Consider the following 20,278-nt stretch of genomic DNA (forward strand, 5'->3'; position numbering starts at 1 on the left):
CAAATATACCTATATGTTAGGAGTTTGGTCATACAAAACCACATAAATATTTAAGTAATATAACTTACAGGCTAACTTATAACAACTTTTTTAAATAGTTATAGTAATAATAAATTTTCTAATAATCCAGGTTAATAGTCGTGTTGCAAAAGTTCGTTTCTCTGTAATAAAAGAAAAATAAATTATTAATATAGTAAAATATATTTTATTGTCTCCATACAAGCTTCTAGTTTTACCTCACGGTTTAGAACTCCTCTATATTCCTCCTTGGGTAGCAGCGTAAATAGAATATAATATTAAAACTCATTATACAATATGCTCTCTCTCCAACTTTAAAAATAACCTACTTTAAGAGAGAGAAAATATTCTTACAGAGAAATGTAATAGTAGAATGTTTAGTATGCATGTGAATGGACAAAGGAATCGAACCTTTGGAATACGTTACATTAACAATTAATCACAGCCACGACAGTGAGCAGCGACATTGCTTTCTGAGTTCAAGGCCGAGGGTTCGATTCCCACAAGAGGAAATTGTTTGTGTGATGAACATGAATGTTTTTCAGTGTCTGGGTATTTTTATATGTATACAATAAATATTTATGTATATTATTTATAAAAATATTCATCAGTGATCTTAGTACCCTACAACAAGCTACGCCTAATTTAGGGCTAGATGGCGTATGGGATAGAAGCAGGCGTTACTTTGCGGAAATCCATGATATATTATCAAAATTAAGCTTAATTTGCTATACTCGGCGAAAAGCAGGAGAATCTGTGTGGTGTAATTTATAATTTCTTCAATCCTTATACTCCACACCAAACAGATCTTCGGCAATATACCCTCTACGCACGTTTCGCTCCGAAACCGGAGCATGCTCAGTGAATGGACCAGTCCAGTGATTTTGGACTTACCAATGCATAAGTTTAAAGAATCTGTTAAAACACATTTATTACAGCGAGGTTTTTATACAATTGATGATTTTTTTAATGACAAGGTTGCTTGGAAGCATCCGGCTCCGCTTTCATCTCTCACAAGATAGAAAAATGAATGTTAAAATGTAAATTTTTGATGTTGGAAAAGAGCAACTTCTGAGTTTCTTGCAGACTTCTTCTCGGTAGAATCTGCCTTCTGAACCGGTGGTAGAGTCACTACACACAGACAGACTTGACGTTTTAAAAGTGCTTATATTAGGCCTACTTGAAATAAATGAATTTTTGAAGACAAGCCATACTCACATCCTGGTCCAGACGCCCTGGCTGGTGAACTGGTCCGAGTGGCGCAGAGCCAGCATGGCCCGGTGGCAGCCCCGCGCCGTCTCCGGGTGCTTCGTGAGGTCTCGCGTGTGGCACAACCACTCCAGCATCTGCACACAAACCAAACATTTACATTGGAGATCGAGATGATAAGGCAGTCTAAGTCACTTTGTATTTTAAAGAAAGCTGTCAAAAACCACTATAGTTTACATTGAGGACGACTTGTAATAGTATTTACTGTTGTTAATGTTTTTATGATATGTTATAGTATATATTAGTTTATTATTATTATTATTTTTTAATATATTACGTATTATTTTATTTGTGTAATCTAGTTTAAGTATTAGGATGTATTTTTTTTAATATGCACAACCTGCATTATGTTATCCTTTTGTTTTCCTTATCCTAAGGTTGCCTGGAAGAGATCGCTACAAAGCGATAAGGCCGCCTTTTTAATACTTCTTCTGTCTGTGTTTTCTTTTATTCTTCTTCTGTATTTGTATTTTTATTTGTGTGCAAATAAAGAGTATAAATAAATAAATAAAAAAAAAAATTATACACAAGGCAGTGAGAAGTTATATAGGGCCATGCAAATAACCCAGCTGACGGTCATTGTATAGAACCATCGCCTAAATAAGACTTCGCAAGTAACACTCCCTCCCTCTGTCAATCTAGCTCAGGCGTGGGTGTCACGTGACTGTAATGTCGACGCCCAGTCTTCAGACCGGGACACAGTAACTCTGCTTGCCGTCAGAAATAAGCATTAGTTGGTTCCCGGACACGCTCGTGTCACAAAAAAGGAACGAGGCTAGCTTTTTTTGTCATTTAGAGGAAATTTTATACAATTTTACAATAAATTACCAGTTGATATCTTGGAGATGTCTCTGAAAAAGTTCAAAGGTAAGTTTGTGTTAAACGTAAGCTTATAGAAAACTCCTATTATAGTATTAAGGACTACGTCAACGATAAAAATGCTTGGTTGTAGATTATTGCTCTAACCAGGTTGCTTCTTTAATAGTTTTAAGTGACAATGTGAGATGGTGATAACAAAAAAAATTTACCCGGCTTAATTTGTTGTGGGCTCTTCTTAGACCTTCTTGGAACGCTCGTAGCTTTAGGTTTAAGTTGGCGAACGAAGTTGTCACCATCCCCTTACAATTATGTAAACATATATGTATGAACGTTTTAGGAAATAGGGAATTACAGCACTTTATCTATGATAAACCCGATGATTATATATCAACAAATCATAGTTTGTATACTCATTGATAGTGTATTAAAAATAGAATAATGGTAGTAGACTGTCAAAGAAAAAGTATGGGATCTATGGCGGGAGACGCGAGTTTTGTCAAGATAGATTGGCGGGAAAGAAAAGTTAGCACGGATTTAAATAATGAATTGAGAAAAGGAGATTAAGTAAAGTATTGTGGATAGAACGTTACAAATTGGGAATAGATGATTTATAATGGAAACGACATACTGAACGAAATATTGTTGTGACGGAACAAGAGTCGTATATACTGGTGATGGAGTTGAGATAAGTTGTTAAAAGTTGTTGGTACTATGGTTGTACCTGATGTAGCATCAGATTATTATATGGTTATTCAGGTATCATATATGGAGCCCTAGCATTATTTTATACTGATAGCTTATGTAGCAGAGGTTGCTCTATACAAACAATTTTTTCCAAAATTCCCGATGTTGTAAGTGATCATAGTAGTTATGTTTGACTAAACCTACATGAATATAGAAAATTTGAATTTGAATTCAATATCCTAAAGAGTATCAGCTAAAAGAGTATTGCGGCGTTCCGGTCGGAAGGGTGTGGTTGTCTGTGAAATTACTGGCACATAAGGCTAATACACCTGGGATTGATGAATACAGGGCGTGTCACTCGCATAGCCTGCGCAATGTTGCTCTGTTTCAAGGCGATTTTGCTGATTTTGCTTTTTGATTTGCTTAATCCGTTGATAATTAATTCTAGCATGCAATTTGAAAGTGTATTTTATGCGAGTTCTGTATGTATTGCATGTTATTTGAATATATCTTTTACGCTAGTTTTGTACGTCTCACATGCAATTTTAAAGTGTATTTTATGCGAGTTTTGTATGTATTTTGTAAGTTTCTTTTTTTTGAGTTTTGTATGTCTCTGCATGTGAGTTAAAAGTATTTTTTGCGAGTTCTGTATGTATTGCATGTTATTTTAATGTGTATTTAATAAGAGTTCTGTTTTAACGATATGTTTGTACTCTACTCAGTAGCCTATTCTCTTACCTGTGCAGTACAATCCTTCCAGCCGTCTCTCGACATCAGGAAGGCCGTGGCGGCCGGCAACAAGGCTCGCCGCGCGGCGCCGCTCTTGGCCAGCACGTCGGCGTCCGGCTCGAGGGCCCAGTGGCCGCTGAACACCGTCACGGTGAGGAAAAACACGTCGCATAGGTACAGCTTCGACATTTCGTCGTCCGTTCTATACACAACGCAAAAGGTGCAAGAAAGTTTATATCCGTTATCACTAAACCTAGGCATAGCCTAAATCGAATGCCTGAAGATTTAGGCGGATTTAGGCACCAACTCTTAGGTGATAACTATTGGTGAACCGTTGATCTAAAGTCAAAGTCAAATATTATTATATTTAAATAGGCACATAGATGGCACTTTTAATGCATACATTACATGTAAAATATGACACAGAAGTGTCATAGTGTGTGTGAAGATGGCAAAAACTAAATTCGTCAACTTAAAACTAAAGCTACGAGGGTTCCAAACGCGCCCTGGTCTAAGAAAAAGCCCACAACAAACATAGCCGGTTGTTTTTTTTTTGTTATCATCATCTCTCATTGTCATTTAAAGCTATTAAAGAAGCAACCTGGTTAGAGTCAATTTGCACACAAGAATTTTATCGTTGACGTAGTCCTTAATAATATACTAAGTAAGTTATCACCTAAGAGTTGGTGAAAACTCTAAGGTGATAACTTTCAAAGAAGAAGAACTTTTAGTGAACCGTTGATATATGCCTAGGAACCTCCCTAGATTAGGCGCTACCTATGAAGGCATTGACTCGTATTTGTTATATATTGTATACCTTCGGTAACGAAAACGGGTATTAGTAGTGTTAAGAAAAATTCTGACAGCCGAGGCTCACCGGAGGGTCCTGTTGGTACGCTTTAGGGTACGGAACCCTAAAGAATGATAAATGACTCACTCGTTGAATGCCACTTGAGTCCGCGCGAGCAGTTGCTGGAACCATTCCCGAGTGGCCTTGCCTCCGATGTCAGCTCTCTGCAGCGCAGGGAACATGCAGCGGAGAGAATATTCCTGCTCTCTGCAACGGGGTTTTTGTACTTGGGGTTTTTATTTATACTTTGGGTTTTATTTATACTTAGAACAAAACTTGTTATCTTTATATATATATATATGGTATGCAATCAGCTTAGTCTGCCGATGTTATGCTTATCAAAAGATTATTAATTTCACCATATTACTGTAACAAGGCAAAGAGAATAAGTGTCAGTAAGCGATTTAGCGTTCCGTTTGTCAACTTAAAACATAAGAATAATTTCGATTTACAATATTTATAGAATAAGGATTTAATGTCACTCTATTATTAATAATTAAAATAGCACGTAATTGAGGTCTTAGCATCATATTTAAAAAGGTTTAAACTTCAGTCCCTCTTCAAAAATGGCCACCGGCATTTGATACTTACGTGATACTAGAAGCGTGCGCGTCTATGGACTCGTTGAGCCACACCAGCGGCGCGGTGACGTCACTCAGGCACGCCAGCCTGCTCCGCACCGCACTGGACTTGCGCAGCAACTCGCTGGTCACCTCCCACCACCCCGTAGGCGAGGTCATCCGCTCCAGGTACTTCGTGGACAGAGCGCGACAGGTCTCCACGTACAGCGGCCAGGCCTGCCGCATGGCCACAACAATATCGATACAGAGCAATCGAAAATGTAGTGTGCGTATGCTATAAACGCCACAAACAATGAAAACCGAAATAACACTTATGTGTGAAACCGAAAACCTAATGGTTAATGGTTTTGGAGTAAACCACTGCCATAGTTTTTACTGAAATAAATCAGATACAGCCCTAATGCGTCGCATAGCGTAGGAACTATGCGCGTGTGAGTCTTTTATCTTCAATAGGGTTGTCATAAGTAAACACTTAGAAAGTTTTGAATACGTTTTGTGTGAAAATTAAATATACTTCTTTTGATTTAATATTTCTTCAGGGCGATTCCTTCGTTATTTCGTAATTTGATAAAATCGAGTAGATATATAAATAAATATAAATTTATATATTACGACATAACACACATCGCCATCTAGATCCAAAGTAAGCGTAGATTGTGTTATGGATACTAAGAATACTGGTGATTTTTTTCCTTATAAATAATATATATTACACCTCATTTAGCGGCGTCAAAATAATTAAGATTTATTATTTATTTAAACTGTTTCATGTGTTAAAACACACAACAAAATTTTGTACTTAAACACAATTAGTCGGTGTCAACAAGTTTGTACAACAGATGATTGTACAAGCATGCTTTGGTATAAGTACCGGTGGCCGATATCTCGCAGCTCATGATTACTCGAGACGTCGGACCGTCCGGACGTCTGAAAGTATTCGTAATAAAAACAGAAAACTGACAAGTTGTGGTTTTTTTATAATATACAGATAAACACCCAGACACTGAAAAACATTCATGTTAATCACACAAACATTTTCCAATTGTGGGAATCGAACCCACGGCCTTGGACTCAGAAAGCAGGGTCGCTGCCCACTGCGCTAATCGGTTATCGATGATAAGTTGATAACTGCAGGGCTAGCACAGGCAGGTGACAAAAATTATATCCCCCCCGACAAGGGATATAATATAACCTATCCACGTGCTAAAGCGCGGGAACATGGAATAGAAGAAATTAACCCCCCTTTATTATAGTCGTAAAAATGTAATAGGCCCGTTTGGACATTTGTGCCAGACCATAGAACGTAACTTGGAACGAAACTGAAAGAAACAATAAAATAAAAATCAATTACATACAGTGTTTTAAAAATACGTAATTTTTTTTTGGGACGTTAAATAATATGAAAGAATATATCGCGAGTTTTCTTTTTGCGCTTACTTCATAGTAGCATGCAATTTATAATTGTTGCGAAACGTTCCGAAAACAGTTACGTTCTCAGTCTTTTTTTTTTTATACTAGAGCTGTAATTTTTGTACTGAATATCGAAATTAAATATTGTGTAGTTATCTTTACTGCAAAGAATGAGCTTGGTTCTCAAAATGAGTTCTGAATAATGAGTCCGAGTTGATGTATCTGACCAAGCGGCACATGACTGAAGCGTCCCCGCGCGCACTGCGCAGTTTTTCGTTCCTCATCTTGTAAAGTTGACTGTGCGCTCGTTTAAGTTTGATATATATTGTTTACTATTAAGTTAACTGTGGCTCTTCTATTTTGGACATTAATTTAAACATAGTGATTTGACTCTATTTTTGTGTTTGTTGTTATATAGTACTAACTCTGTTTCAACATGTTGAAAAGTGGACGTATAATCAACAGCCAGTCACGCGTATTGGTTGTAAAGTTAAAGGAATACTTTGAACGAACTTATTGGTTGTGAAGTTAAAGGGATACTTTGTACTAGCTATTTTGTTTTTTGATGTGCCATTAAATTTGGTTGTAGATCGTGGCAGTTATGGCATGGCAGTCGCTAAGCCTTAAATGAGGAGTTATGTCCTATATCTCCAACCACATTCAGACCTACACAAAGTTTGGGGAAAATTAAACACACATTATAACCTCTATAGTACAAAAATAATTATTTAAATCGGTTATAATTTGTCGGAGTTATGGTGTAAAATCGTCAAACACTCATCCCCTCTCCCAAAGGAACCGAGCTTAATGTCGGGATAAAAAGTATCCTATATTACTTCTAACACTTCCAAGAATATGTGTACAAAGTTTCATTAGGATCGGTTAAGTAGTTTTTGAGTGAAAGCGTAACAAACAAACTTACATTGACATTTATAATATTAGTAGGGATAGGGATTGTATTAAAATTGCATGTTTTTAAATTGATTCTGTGTTAATTGCAACCAATGGCTTGTTATATTCGCACGCCAGCTAATGGCAATACCCTGTGACTTCGTGAGAAGATGAGAAACTCACCAAATGATCATCATTCACCACGGAGAAGTAGTTCTCAACTATTTGAGATAGCAGAGTCCTGTTCGCGTCATGTATTTTGTCGCTCTCCAGACATTGTTTGACCATCTTCAGCTGCTTTATGAACAGCAACTCCTCAAGGTCGAGGTCCTTGGGTTTGATTCTTGGCATTTCGGCGAACGAGTCCCCCAGGCATATCTCTAAAGGTTGCCGCAAGTTGTTGGGGGCCATAGTTCGGCAAAGGATTTGAAGGTTATCGAAGAATAGCATTATCTCCGCTTCCTGGAAAAAATATTAGCTTTATTTTTAACTACATTGTATTTTTATAAATTTAAAATGCATATAAAAAATTTCAGAACCGACAGGATTTGAACCTGCGACTCTCGGGCAATCGCGGCCTGATCGCTTTCACCAATTAAGCTACGACTCTCCTACCGTCGATGCTGAAATTAGTATATGCCTTAGTTTGGTAAAAACTGATCAATCTTACCTCACTGCCAGTATTACTCGATCCGACCCCCTGCAGAAAGTTTTCGATCAACCGCTTCGCAGATCCGGAAGTGTGCGCCTGCCTTGCAGCCAGCTTGACACAACCCGCCTTCCACAACGACCCCCGATGGAATACCTCGTGCAGGAAGCAAAGGTCCATTGGAGGTAGAGGTTTGGGGAAATCTTCCGTCAAAGCTTCGAGGATTGCTAAAAGCGCCGAATCTGGGTAGTCGTAAGACGGCGAAGTCACCTGTAACATTATTGGAAATCAGTAAATATCAAGAACTAAGCCAGAGCCTATTTATTTATTTATTTCATTTAAACACTTTTATTATAAACCACAAAAATAAATAAATATACTACGACAATACACACATCGCCACCTAGCCCCAAAGTAAGCGTAGCTTGTGTTATGGGTACTAAGCTGGCTGATAAACATAAATGCTTAGAATATATGTTATAAACACCCAGACACTGAAAAACATTCATGCTCATCACACAAACATTTTCGGCCTTGGACCCAGAAAGCAGCGTCGCTGCAAACTGTGCCAATCGGACGACAAGAAAATAGACATAAAAAACTTAAAGTAGGATACAAAAGGCGGCCTTATCTTATATATTATACTTAAGAACATTATATATTTATTTACATTATATACTTAAATACATTATATATTTATTTACATTATATACTTAAATATATTATATACTTACTTACATTATATACTTAGATATATTATATACTTATTTACATTATTTACTTAAGTACATTATATATTTATTTACATTACATACTTACTTACATTTTAAGTACATTATATACTTATTTATATTATATACTTACTTACATTATATACTTTAGTACATAATTTACTTACGTACATTATATACTTAAATATATTATATACTTACTTACATTATATACTTAAGTACATTAATTACTTAGATATATACTTATTTACAATATATACTTATTTACATTATATACTTATTTACATTATTTACTTAAATACATTATATACTTACTTACATTATATACTTACTTACATTATATACTTAAGTACATTATATATTTACATACATTATATACTTAAGTACATTATTTACTTGAGAACATTATTTACTTTAGTAAATTATTAACTAAAGAATATTATTTACTTAAGTACATCATTTACTTAAGACCATTATTTACTTATTTACATTATATACTTATTTACATTATTTCTTAAGTTCATTATTTACTTAAGTACATTATACACTTACTTACATTTTATACTTAAGTACATTATATACTTAAGTACATTATATACTTAAGTACATTATATACTTAAATACATTATATACTTAAGTACATTATAAACTTAAGTACATTATTTACTTACTAACATTATATACTTAAGTACATTATTTACTTAGTAAATTATATACTTATTAACATTATATACTTATTATCGGAAAATAAGGTCTTAGTGAAATTAGGAAACCCAAGAGAATCCGAACGGTGGGGTTATATTATTACATAAGCACTTATAAATAATTACATACTAATACTTATCCAGATTACCAAAATAAATAAACATTAATAATAAATATAAAACTAATGAAGACGAAATAATAGTTCACAGGCTTTAGAGGAACATTTATGTACTGTCTCTACTTATCAGTGAAACCGAAAACCTAATAGTTTTAGAGTAAACCACTGCCATGGTTTTTAATAAAAGAAATCATATACAGCCCTAACATCACATGCTAAATTAAAATCATGTGACTCCTGTTACTTTATTAGGTACGCGTCGCGTAGCGAAAGAACTTTGCGCATGTCGGTCTTTTATCTTCAATAGGGTCGTCATAAGTAAACACTTAATGTTTTGAATTAGTTTGTATGGAAAAATAAATATGCTTCTTTTCATTTAATATTATTGCGGGGTGATTTCTTATGAAATATACTTCGGCATCCTTTAAAATTCTTTCGTAATTTGGTCACACGTTGTATGCCTAAATATTATTAAGAATAAATAACCTAATTTTTATAATCTTTATTAGTGTTTTAACCTACACTTGGAGGAATTATCAATTTTATAAATTTAAAATGCATATAATAATTTTCGGAACCGACAGGATTTGAACCTGCGACTCTCGGGCAATCGCGGCCTGAGCGCTTTCACCAATTAAGCTACGGCTCTCCTACCATCGATGCCGAAATTAGTAAATGCCTTTCACATCAGTCATATAGCGACTGTAGAGTCATCTAGTAGGAAACGTTGCTGTTTCGTTGTGGTGCATTAAACAGTTCAGTAGCTCGAACATTGAAAGAATATACCACATAATAAAAGTTTGTTTTATAGAAAGGCATGCTGAAATTTAGCATACGACAAGGCCTTAAATCAGACTGCACTCCAAGAAATTTAAATGTCTCCTTTAGATAAAGTCTCCAGGTAAGGAAGAGTTCAACAACAAAAGCTAGTTTCAACTAAATTAAATACCCAAAACAGTGATTGGAATGTACAGTTGTTTTTTTTTCAAGCCAGAACTTTAAAATACAACCATTTTTTTACCTTTTTTTCCTGTCACCTTTCCATTTACCTGCTTTCGGAAGCACTCCATCATCCCGCGGACCACGCTGGTAGCGGGCATATGGCCCAGACTCTGAGGCTCCCGAGCCTCAACTTGGTACACTCCACTCCTGTAGCCTTTGATCTCTCGTTCCATCAACTTGGTGACCAGTTGATGCACGCCATTTAACGCCGATTGATTTGTATACTTGAATAGTTCTGGCCAGACTTCACCTGAAAATAGATTTTGTGTTTTAATGGTTAGAGCAGGGCTACTCAACCTTGCATGCGACCGCGATCCTTTGACAACCCAACTTGGGCGCAGGCGGCTCCGCTGGGTTTTAGTGGCTATTCTGGCTGATGCTTCATCGGCCAGTGAGTCCCACATACCCTGCTGGAGGCTGCACAGTTCTGACTGCGCAGCCTCCGAAAGGGATGCCTATACGTATTTCCCAGCGACAAAAAAAGGGCTTCTCAACCTGGTCGCGGTTGTGTGCGAAGGCATTCCCATGGCCCTGCCACCAGGCGACTGGTTTGAACAGCGTGGGGTTTTAGCCGGTACGAGCCCGATATAACCACCGTGCCTCCCATGGTGAGGATTTCCACACGGAAAAAAAGGGCTCAAAATCTCAAAATGGTGCGCCGTACAAAGTAGACATACAGAGGCTTCTGTATTTAAGATAAACTATAAGGTACATTCAATTCCATCATAGTGGCGATGTATTGTCGTAGTATATTTATTTATTTAACTTCTGTCTTTGTCTGTCTCAAAATATTTATAATAGAAAAAGGTAGAACACGCACAAGGTACATAATCGAGGACATCTTCAGGCTTCCTGACCGCGTCTAGAGGAGTTTTGCAATATGCCGGCGGCAGTTTCACCGTGCGTCTATAGATCTGGAAACAAAACGGTCTGGTCACGGAGCTCCTAAATAAAATGGGTCATGATTATCCGACTTATTAATGCTACAATTCTTCTTTTTCAACGTGCAGATACTAAGTGTTTAAAGTAGCACACGCTAAAAAATAAATACATTTGAAAACGTGAGAGTACGCAAGAGTACCTACATAGGTAACAAATGAACCGTCCTTTCACGAAAAAGACCGTCCTTTCACGGTAATATTTTTACATCACACTTAATACAGATCTTATAAGACTCATAATCCAAGGTATAAGATACACTTGTTTTATTTCACATTGCCAAACTTGTGTACTATTTATGATGAACCGATTAAACTAAAATTGTTGTTATTGAGGTACAATCTTAATTTAATATAAATGGTGACCGTTTTTAATTTAGTCGTGTAATACAGATTATTTTTTTAACTAAGAATTTTTATGCGGCTAAAGAGTCTAAGAGTCCCTTGAAATGGTACTGTTTTTGCATAATATGTTCACATTGCGCACTTGTTGCATAATGTACCTACCATTATTATTTTGGTCAGTTTATTTCTAATTTTTTGTACTATGTATTTGAAAAAAATTATCGTGTTCAATGAACCGTTATGTATGAATGAATACACTTTTATTGTAGGTACACACACCACATAAAAATACAGGAAAAATTATAAAAAAAACTAGTATCATTGTAACTAATGAAAATGTTACCTCTGGAATATCCTTCAGCTTGTAATCGTCGACCTTGAACTCTGCCAGCGCGTTGCAAGCCGCTTCTATAACTGAGGGTTGGTTCGACTCGGCGATATATTGCCAAAGTTTTCTCGCCGCGTCCCTTATTAGTTTGTCGTACTCTGGAGTTGATACCCGGAGCGGTGGGATCTCGGCTAGCAACTTGCAGAGACTAAGAAAAAGTAAAGTCAAATATTTCTTTTATATTACATAAGAATTACACTACTACGGTACTGTAAGTATGGGGGGGGGGGGGGCGTTAGTGCAATCGCTCTACGTAAGAGTTGGCGACCTCCCTGGCGCAATTAAAATTAAAATTTTAATTTTAAATTTTGGATTAGAATTTTGAATTAGAATTTGAAATTTAGAATTTTAGTTTTGAATTTAGAATTTGAAAACTAATTTCGAATTTGAATTTGAAATTCGAACTTGAAGTTTCTAGAGCCCCATGAAGACGAGATGCTCACCTGATCTGCACTCGGGGTCTGGAGTCCCTGCCCAGCCGCGGCGCCAGCGCCCGCCAGGTGCTGGGCGGCGCCACGGCGTTGGCGCGCCACAGGCTGGCCAGCGCGTCCAGCACCAACGCCGTGGGCGCGGCGCCGGCGCGCTCCGTGCAGCGGTTGAGGATGGCCGAAATCACCGCCACCAGCTCCAGCCCGTGGCTTGACGCCCTACGCAACGCGTGATGCATCACTCTCTAACCGTAACTCTTGTCATCATTCAATGTGTTCTGGGACGGCAATGCTCAATGGTTTCCGTGTTCCGTTCAATTGTTCCGTGAATTGCTGAGATACTCTGAGAATATTGAATGACCTTGACTTCATTATTCGCAGAGCATCACTATAGTACACTATTAATATATAACTATTAATATCATGTCTTTTATGTTTAATGTCATATTTCATTCATTTGTCTGTCAGCCCTCTGACAGACAAATGAATGAAATAAAGTTCAAAATCAGATTCACGCAAGTTCAAAATCAGATTTTTCCGAAAATTTTTATATGCTTTTTAAATTATATGCAATGTCGGTTTTTTTTGTTGTAATTTTATGTTTTAACAGCCAAATGGCAACTGCTCATAATCTTTTGCAAAATATTTCAAAGCAGCTTATAAACTAACCGTAACTCGCATATCCGTTTGACGGCGACAGCTTTAGCGACGTCCACTTCCCACTTCAAGTCATCCGGCCTGCCCACTCCGGAGTCCACTAGCAACTCTTGCAGGTAAGGAAAACAACGCACCTGAGTGGAAAGTTAAGTCTCACTAAATGTTTAGTTTTATGTTTGTTTAGTGCCCGTCTTCACTAACGATAAACAATACAATGCCTAAGTAAGCAACGCTTAATAAAAGCAGATTCCTAGGCAAATATTTACCTTTCACCACACATTCAGTAGGCACTCAAATAACCTAACTTTTCTATGATTTTTACCACTAGTTTTGGTGTTTGTATTATTTTATTATATACTTTACTTTATTTTATAATATACCGAATTTATATTTTTCCTGAGAGTTCCCTAAACATTACGGACCGCTGAATCTGAGTCGTAACTTTAGATGGCGCCTAACGTCTTTTGTCATCGTGTAAGATTCGGTATTTATCTCTACGGATCACCCAAACCATTAGGCAAGCGATTTAAGCGTTTCCTATGTTTAGTAAAACGGGTATAAGTACTCTATACAAGACTAGGTGGTTGATAACAATAAAAACCTCTTTCATATCTCGTGTTTAGAAAATTGGCTTTCTTTATCTAAACTGCGGGTTATCTAAACTAAATCGAAACACCTCATTGCCGCCCGGTGGGTTATAAATTTAAAAAGAAACGTCTTAACACACTCTCAATCTTATGTCATATTTTTCAATTTTTTTTTTGTTTTGTATTCGTCCCCTTAAGGACAGGCAAAGATCATTGACCGTACAGTCCAGTCATTCGTTAATCAATTTTGGTTTGTTTTAACGTACCTATCTGTATTTAACGGCTATTTTATCTTTTTCGAGAAACATACTGTTTTAGACTCTTCATCCCTGTTATAGCTTAGGTAACATGTCAACTATCGATCGATATGAAAAGAAGTATGTTTAGGTCGGGAACACATCCCATTCTCACCCTCAAACTATGTACGCAAGAGCGAAGAGGATGGGGTGTTTTGGTCTTTTTTAATACCCTACTAATAAAAGATGGTGTTTCTAAATACTCTTGTTCACTTAAAAATAGTTCAACGGGTGCATACCACGATATATTATGCAATCTGTCGATATTTCGACCCAGTTGCTAGTTGTTGTGAGTCCCGTCGTGACCCATTGACATCTTGGAGATGTCTCTTAAAAAGTTATAAGTTTGTATTAAACGTAACACTTTAGAAAAGTCCTATTATAGTATAAAGGACTATGTAATCAATAAAAAAGCTTGGTTGTGAATTATTGCTCTAACCAGGTTGCTCTTCTAAAGATTTTAAATTACAATGTGAGATGGTGATAACGAAAAAGAACACCCGGCTAAGTTTGTTGTAGGCTTCTTCTTCGACCAGGGCGCGATTGGAACACTCTTAGCATTAGTTTTAAGTTTACGAATATGGTTGTCGCCATCCATCTATATTATGTTATCGTAATTCTTATGTACGCATCAAAAGTGCCACCCATGAGCCTATTTGAAATAAGATATTTTTGACTTTGAGTCTGATAAATACAATAGTTTAAAGAATGTATACCTGTGTCTCTGCGAGCCTGGTGTAAAGCATTATGAGAAGGGAAGTGGGGACGCCCTTGTTGGCTTTCAACTTGTTGAGTATCGATACCAGAGCTGGAACGTTTTCCTGTAGAAAAAAAAACATTACAATCGGACTAGACACTTTCCAAAAAACAATTGTATGGATAGCGGGCGATGCTGACCGGAAGTACATAATATAAAATTTGAATTTTGTATTAGATAGAAGTGAGATATGAAGCGGTGATAGCGCAGTAGCTATAAGCTCGACTTCACTTTCGGGCAGTTCGAATCTCAGCACACAGCTCTAACTTTTCCAACACATAGCGTTTTTAGTAATAAAAAATATCACTTGCTTCGACCGTGAAGGAAAACACCGTGACGAAATCGGCATGCCTGAGAATTCTATATAATGTTCTCAGGGGGTGTGGAGTGGTTTTTTTTCCTTTTAATAATACAATCTTGCAACACAAAATTGTTCCCTTTGAAAGTTCTAAAAAAAGTTCGCATCAACATATGTCTATCTTTTAAGGTGGACTTATACGCGGACGAAGTCGCGAGGGTCCCGTTAGTCTAATAAATAAGCTCCGTTTTGATAGGTTGTCTGAAAAATAAATAATCCAGGCTAATATTACTGACCTTAGTAGTCGCCATTAAAGGCAGTCCCCTCAAACACTCCAGTTTAACACTCGGCCGCGTATCATTCGCCATTTTGTACAGCAACACTGGAAGCACTGTCACCGACACTTCCTTCTTAACCCTCACCAAATCAATGATAGCTCTTAAACCTGTCAAGGTCAAATCTTCACCTCCTTCCGCATACATTACAACCCCGACGAAGAAAGTTAACATTTCCAATTTCAACTGATCGTTAACGCTGGTTAGAACATCGAACCAGCTTCTCAATTTATCCGGGTCATCCCTCAATCGTTCCCAAGTTTCTGACAACTTGAAATATACGTATAAACTTTTATCCGAATGCGCTAGTTCTATGAAAGTTGCGTTTGACTTCAGATTGGCCATGTAAAGACCGGTGTCATGCTTTTGGTCGTTCTGGAAAGTGTCAAGTATTTTGGACGCGACACTAAGAGCGTTATTGGTGAGGTAAGAGGGTAGATGAATCCATTGTAAGGATAGCCCTACGAACGAGCTCAGACATATTTTGGAGTACTCGTATTTACTCACTATGTTGAGACCTGAAGGAGAAAAGCAGCAATTAAGTAAAAGCCTAGCTGGCTGAAAGCGGCAAAAGGCGGCCTATCTAATAGAGAGTTAGATATTTGTTCCGTTTGCCGTGGAGACCATAAATAAATAAAATAAATAAATAAATATACTACGACAATACACATATCGCCATTTAGCCCCAAAGTAAAAGTAGCTTATGGGTACTAAGATAGCTGATGAATATTTTTATCGACATAATATTGTAATTTTTAACAAAAGGGTAAATATTTTTAAAAATCAAATTATTAAGCACATAATTATGGCATATATATGTGTGTATATTATTTTATAAGTCTTTTTTTTTTGTTTCAACTCTAATTTTATCTTTATTGTTTGTTTAATTTAATTCCAAGCTGCGTACACATACTTTGGGTTGTAGCTTAGAACAAAACATGCTATTACTTATATTTAGATCTACTTTTAGTTATTACCTGTTTTGTGTACCTAATAACAATAAACAATATTGTTCTCCTTCAAAAAAAATACACATAAACCCTAATAATATACACTGTGAAATGTTTGTGTGATGAACATGAATGTTTCTCAGTGTCTAGGTTTACTGGGATACAACTACGCGGGATATGTTATAGTTCACAAGTGTGAGCGCAAACACAGGTGCTCTACTCCCACACTCTCATAGTCCGATGGGACGGCAGCTCCGACACCACCGGAAAGAGATCTGGTGCAAGACCGACAGCTTAACGTGCTCTCCGAGGAACGAGGGTGAATTAATTTCTGAACACCGAGCTTATGTTTCGAATTTGGTAGTAGAAAAACTCAATACTATTAATTGCCCCGACCCAGCGATCGAATGCAGGACACGAGATATGATAACCTCTAGACTAACCAGGCAGTTGGTGCCTTTATAATATTTAAATATACATTCTTACATAGATTGAATAGTTCGTGCAGGTACAAAGCGGACGTGTTGGTGAGGTTGTCGGCTAACAGCATGAGTGTCAAACCCGCCACGCTCTTCAGCTCCGGCGTGTCGAGCGCGAAGCATCGCTCGATCAATTTATAACACCCGCGGGGATCGCGCCTGGAGTAACACAAAATTCGTTTTCATCATCATTATCGTCGTCGTCGTCGTCGTCGTCGTCATCATCATCATCATCATCATCATCATCATCATCATCATCATCATCATCATCCATCATAGTCCTTTACGCTGGCCAAATGCGGATTGGCAGACTTCGCACACCTTTAAAAACATTATGGAGAACTCTCAGGCATGCAGTTTTCCTCACGATGTTTTCCTTCACCGTTAAAGTAGGTGATATTAAGCTTAAAACACATATAACTGTGAAAAATACTCAAAGTCGATCTTCCAATGAATGATGAATGATGAATTTATTGTATTCTTTGACTTGTATAGTATTACTCTACCTGCTAACTTTATTTTTCACTAGACTTACCCATGGGTCACTAACTCGCCACATATCCGCGCGAGCACGGGTATAAATGCAACCACGTGCTCACGTCTTGCCTGGTATATTGCTGCGTCGGTCACTGCCGAGTAAGCCGCAAAGGCGTATTCTATCTGCTTTGAACTGCATATCTGTAGAGTGATAGAAATCGTTTTTAAAATTTAGTTTGCAGAGACCTATGGCTCCAACGCAACTTACTCTGTTAAATGATAAATATATAGAACTAGCTGACCCGTGCAACTTTGTCTGCTCAAAAAAAAAACAAAACGTTGTTTGCTAAGTTAGAGCCTAAAGTTAAAATGGACAAACAGACACACTTTTGCATTTATAATATATAAAGTAAGGATTAAGTTACCTTCTGGCAGGAAATACAAGCGATTAGCAGTTGAAACTGAGCATCGGTATATGGCAAGCTCAGTAACAGCTGCCAGGGCTTGATGCTGCTGCGATGTGGACTGCAGGTCAGCCAGAGGAACACTGGCCGCAGTAACTCTAGACTGTTGGACGCTACTCTGAAAAATATAGGGTTTAAGATTCTGACTAAAGATTATTTATTCCATTTTTACATATAACGTATTTAGACTTTTGCTTTAGTTTTGTGACCACATAGGCATATTTATTATTTGGTAGCTGTTGCCACGTTTCTTAAGCTGGGGTGCAACCAGCAGGGCTAGCATAGCAGAAGACAAAAATTATATCCCAAGGGATATAGTTAACGTGTCCACCTGCTAAAGCACGGGAACATGGAATAAGAGAAGTTTACTCGCATTTATTATTTGAAACATATTTCCACTTGTGCGCCAATGCTCTGAGAGTTGATAAAGCTGTGGGAGAAGTTAAATTCTTATCCTTTCCCCGGGGAGATAATTGTCCCATGCTAGCCGTGCTAGGAGTATAAAGTGCAATTTGTATTTAAAAATAAATTTAATAATAAAAATTACAATTTTGAACTATAACTAATTGAGTGCCTATTGAATGATGTTCAATCAAATAATGATTGCTTTGCATTTTCAGTAAACCGGGTCACAGCCAATAAGTTTGTAGGTTGAAGCTGATACAGCCATTTTCTGATTTTAGGAGTATTTTTGTAATATGTTCATTATTATTATGGATTTTAACAAAACCCATGCGAACTGTTTGTTTTCCTGGGATAAAAAGTAGGTTATTCTCCGTCCTTTCAACTCTATGCCAAAAATCAATACCATACTTTGTTTTTTAATAAAAAAGGGAGGGGTCGACTAGATCAGACTTTTCATGTGTGTCAGGCGCATTGTTACTTACCTGCTCCAATTTATGTTTAATGTTGAGGTCATCAAACTTACGTGTATTCAGGGTGTGTGCACAGTGCATGCATCTTGGCCAGTACATCATCCTCCATCTCTTTATTCTTCTCTAGCACCGAGATGAAAGGATGGCGAGGGGAGCGCAATGAGAACTGGCACTTGTAGGGCTGACCAGGTATTAACCTGGACTTGAGGTCCAGCACTAGCAGACCAGCCATGGTGGATATTATAGCAGAGTAGTTACTGTGGACAAATAGGGTTTCTTACTACTACTTTACTGGACAACTAGTGCCTAGCCTAGCAGGCTCAATGTAGTGTACAACATTTTGTTTGAAATAGTGCTTCTTATACATATTACGAGTGCAGCTTTGTCATAATATATATTGTTTCGAAAAAAATAATAACCTCTGTAACTTCATGAGCTTTCTATTGGTAAAAAAAATGGTTAAAATTGGTCCAGAAGTGGAGCCTATATACAAATGAACAATAGATTTTTAAAAAACCTCTTTATAATATTAAAAAAGAAGTATAACAAAAAGCAAATCTATATATATAAAAGGCAACGGTGACTGACTGACTGACTGACTGATCTATCAACAAACAGCTCTAACCACATGACGGATTGGGCTGAAATTATGCACACAGATATGTAAGTAGTTGAGTAATTACAATGTAGGCATACGCTAAGAAAGGATTTTTGAAAATTCCAACCCTAAGGGGGTTTAATGGGGGATGAAAGTTTGTATAAAATCCTTCATTTATCAATTTATTTTTCAAGTTAACTCCATGAAACTTTGATTTTAGTTTTCCGATTAAAAATAAAGAAATACGTGTTTTACATATTTTTAAAATTCCAACTTCAAAGGCTTGATGCCTTTGAAGTTGGAATTTTCTCATTTTTTAATTAATTTACGTTCATATTTTTCTATTAGTAGCAAGACATTTTTTAAACCTTTGTAGTTAAAATTTACCAAATTAAAAATTGAACTTGACATGAGCGAAGCCGCGGGCAAAAGCTTGTATATTATAACATTTAAAAAGTAAGAGATTTTGTTTATGCATGATGTTATTGATTTCAAAACATATGTAACACTAAATATAATTCCTTAAACATATTGATTCTCAAAAACTTACTGAGTAGTAGGCAGCAAGGTGATGACTGTGGACATTGTGTGGCCTATCTCTAACACCCCAAGCTCCACTAAAGCCAACAGCCCCTGACACGCCGTCAAGCTGACCATGTGTTCAGGAGCTGAACATTTCTCTCTCAGATACTTCAACTCTTCATTTTCTATCACGAACTTCTGCCGTTCGCCAACCTTATATTTCACTTTTATAGTCGATAACAACTTGTCTATCGCATTCACTATAAGAACACTATTATTTGTTTTCAATTTATATTCTATTTCATCCATTTCTTGTTAAAGATTTTTGTAATAAATTAAATTCAAAGAGGCCGGCTCGCCGTCGCAGCTGTTTTGAAAAATACGAAATTTTTTAGTGTCAAAGATCAAAGTGACATAAATGTTACGTT

The 20,278-nt window shown here is 36.9% G+C and overlaps 1 protein-coding gene across 3 annotated transcripts; it reads right to left on the reverse strand.

Annotated features, from left to right (window-relative positions):
• Positions 1–3: 3 nt before the first annotated feature.
• On the reverse strand, positions 4–20,209 carry LOC120633146 (focadhesin). 3 transcript variants are annotated; one of them, XM_039903270.1, is made up of 19 exons: positions 19,879–20,209; positions 18,784–18,987; positions 17,817–17,973; positions 17,450–17,592; positions 16,922–17,073; positions 15,447–16,003; positions 14,812–14,916; positions 13,225–13,346; positions 12,571–12,774; positions 12,083–12,275; positions 11,277–11,370; positions 10,504–10,706; positions 7,922–8,170; positions 7,435–7,713; positions 4,961–5,166; positions 4,457–4,576; positions 3,529–3,721; positions 1,237–1,355; positions 4–161 (listed from the first exon to the last, which is right to left on the reverse strand). In XM_039903270.1, exons 1-19 carry the CDS (start codon positions 20,157–20,159, stop codon positions 119–121), a joined length of 3,624 nt encoding a protein of 1,207 aa, XP_039759204.1. In that variant the 5' UTR covers positions 20,160–20,209; the 3' UTR covers positions 4–118. The 3 variants fall into 3 exon arrangements, with proteins under 3 accessions (XP_039759204.1, XP_039759205.1, XP_039759203.1); XM_039903269.1 differs by having other exon boundaries at positions 5–161; positions 1,237–1,364; XM_039903271.1 differs by lacking the exon at positions 3,529–3,721 and having other exon boundaries at positions 1,237–1,364.
• Positions 20,210–20,278: the final 69 nt, after the last annotated feature.

The sequence above is a fragment of the Pararge aegeria genome, chromosome 21, assembly GCF_905163445.1.
Source record: "Pararge aegeria chromosome 21, ilParAegt1.1, whole genome shotgun sequence".
Taxonomy (NCBI): Eukaryota; Metazoa; Arthropoda; class Insecta; order Lepidoptera; family Nymphalidae; genus Pararge; species Pararge aegeria.

Coding starts and splice junctions, on each gene's coding strand:
- LOC120633146 (XM_039903269.1), bottom strand. CDS start 20,159: ATGGATGAAATAGAATATAAATTGAAAACAAATAATAGTGTTCTTATA. Junction 17,074..17,449: donor GGCGAGTTAGTGACCCATGG/GTAAGTCTAGTG, acceptor GTGTTACTCCAG/GCGCGATCCCCGCGGGTGTT. Junction 11,371..12,082: donor AGCTGAAGGATATTCCAGAG/GTAACATTTTCA, acceptor TTTTGTTTCCAG/ATCTATAGACGCACGGTGAA.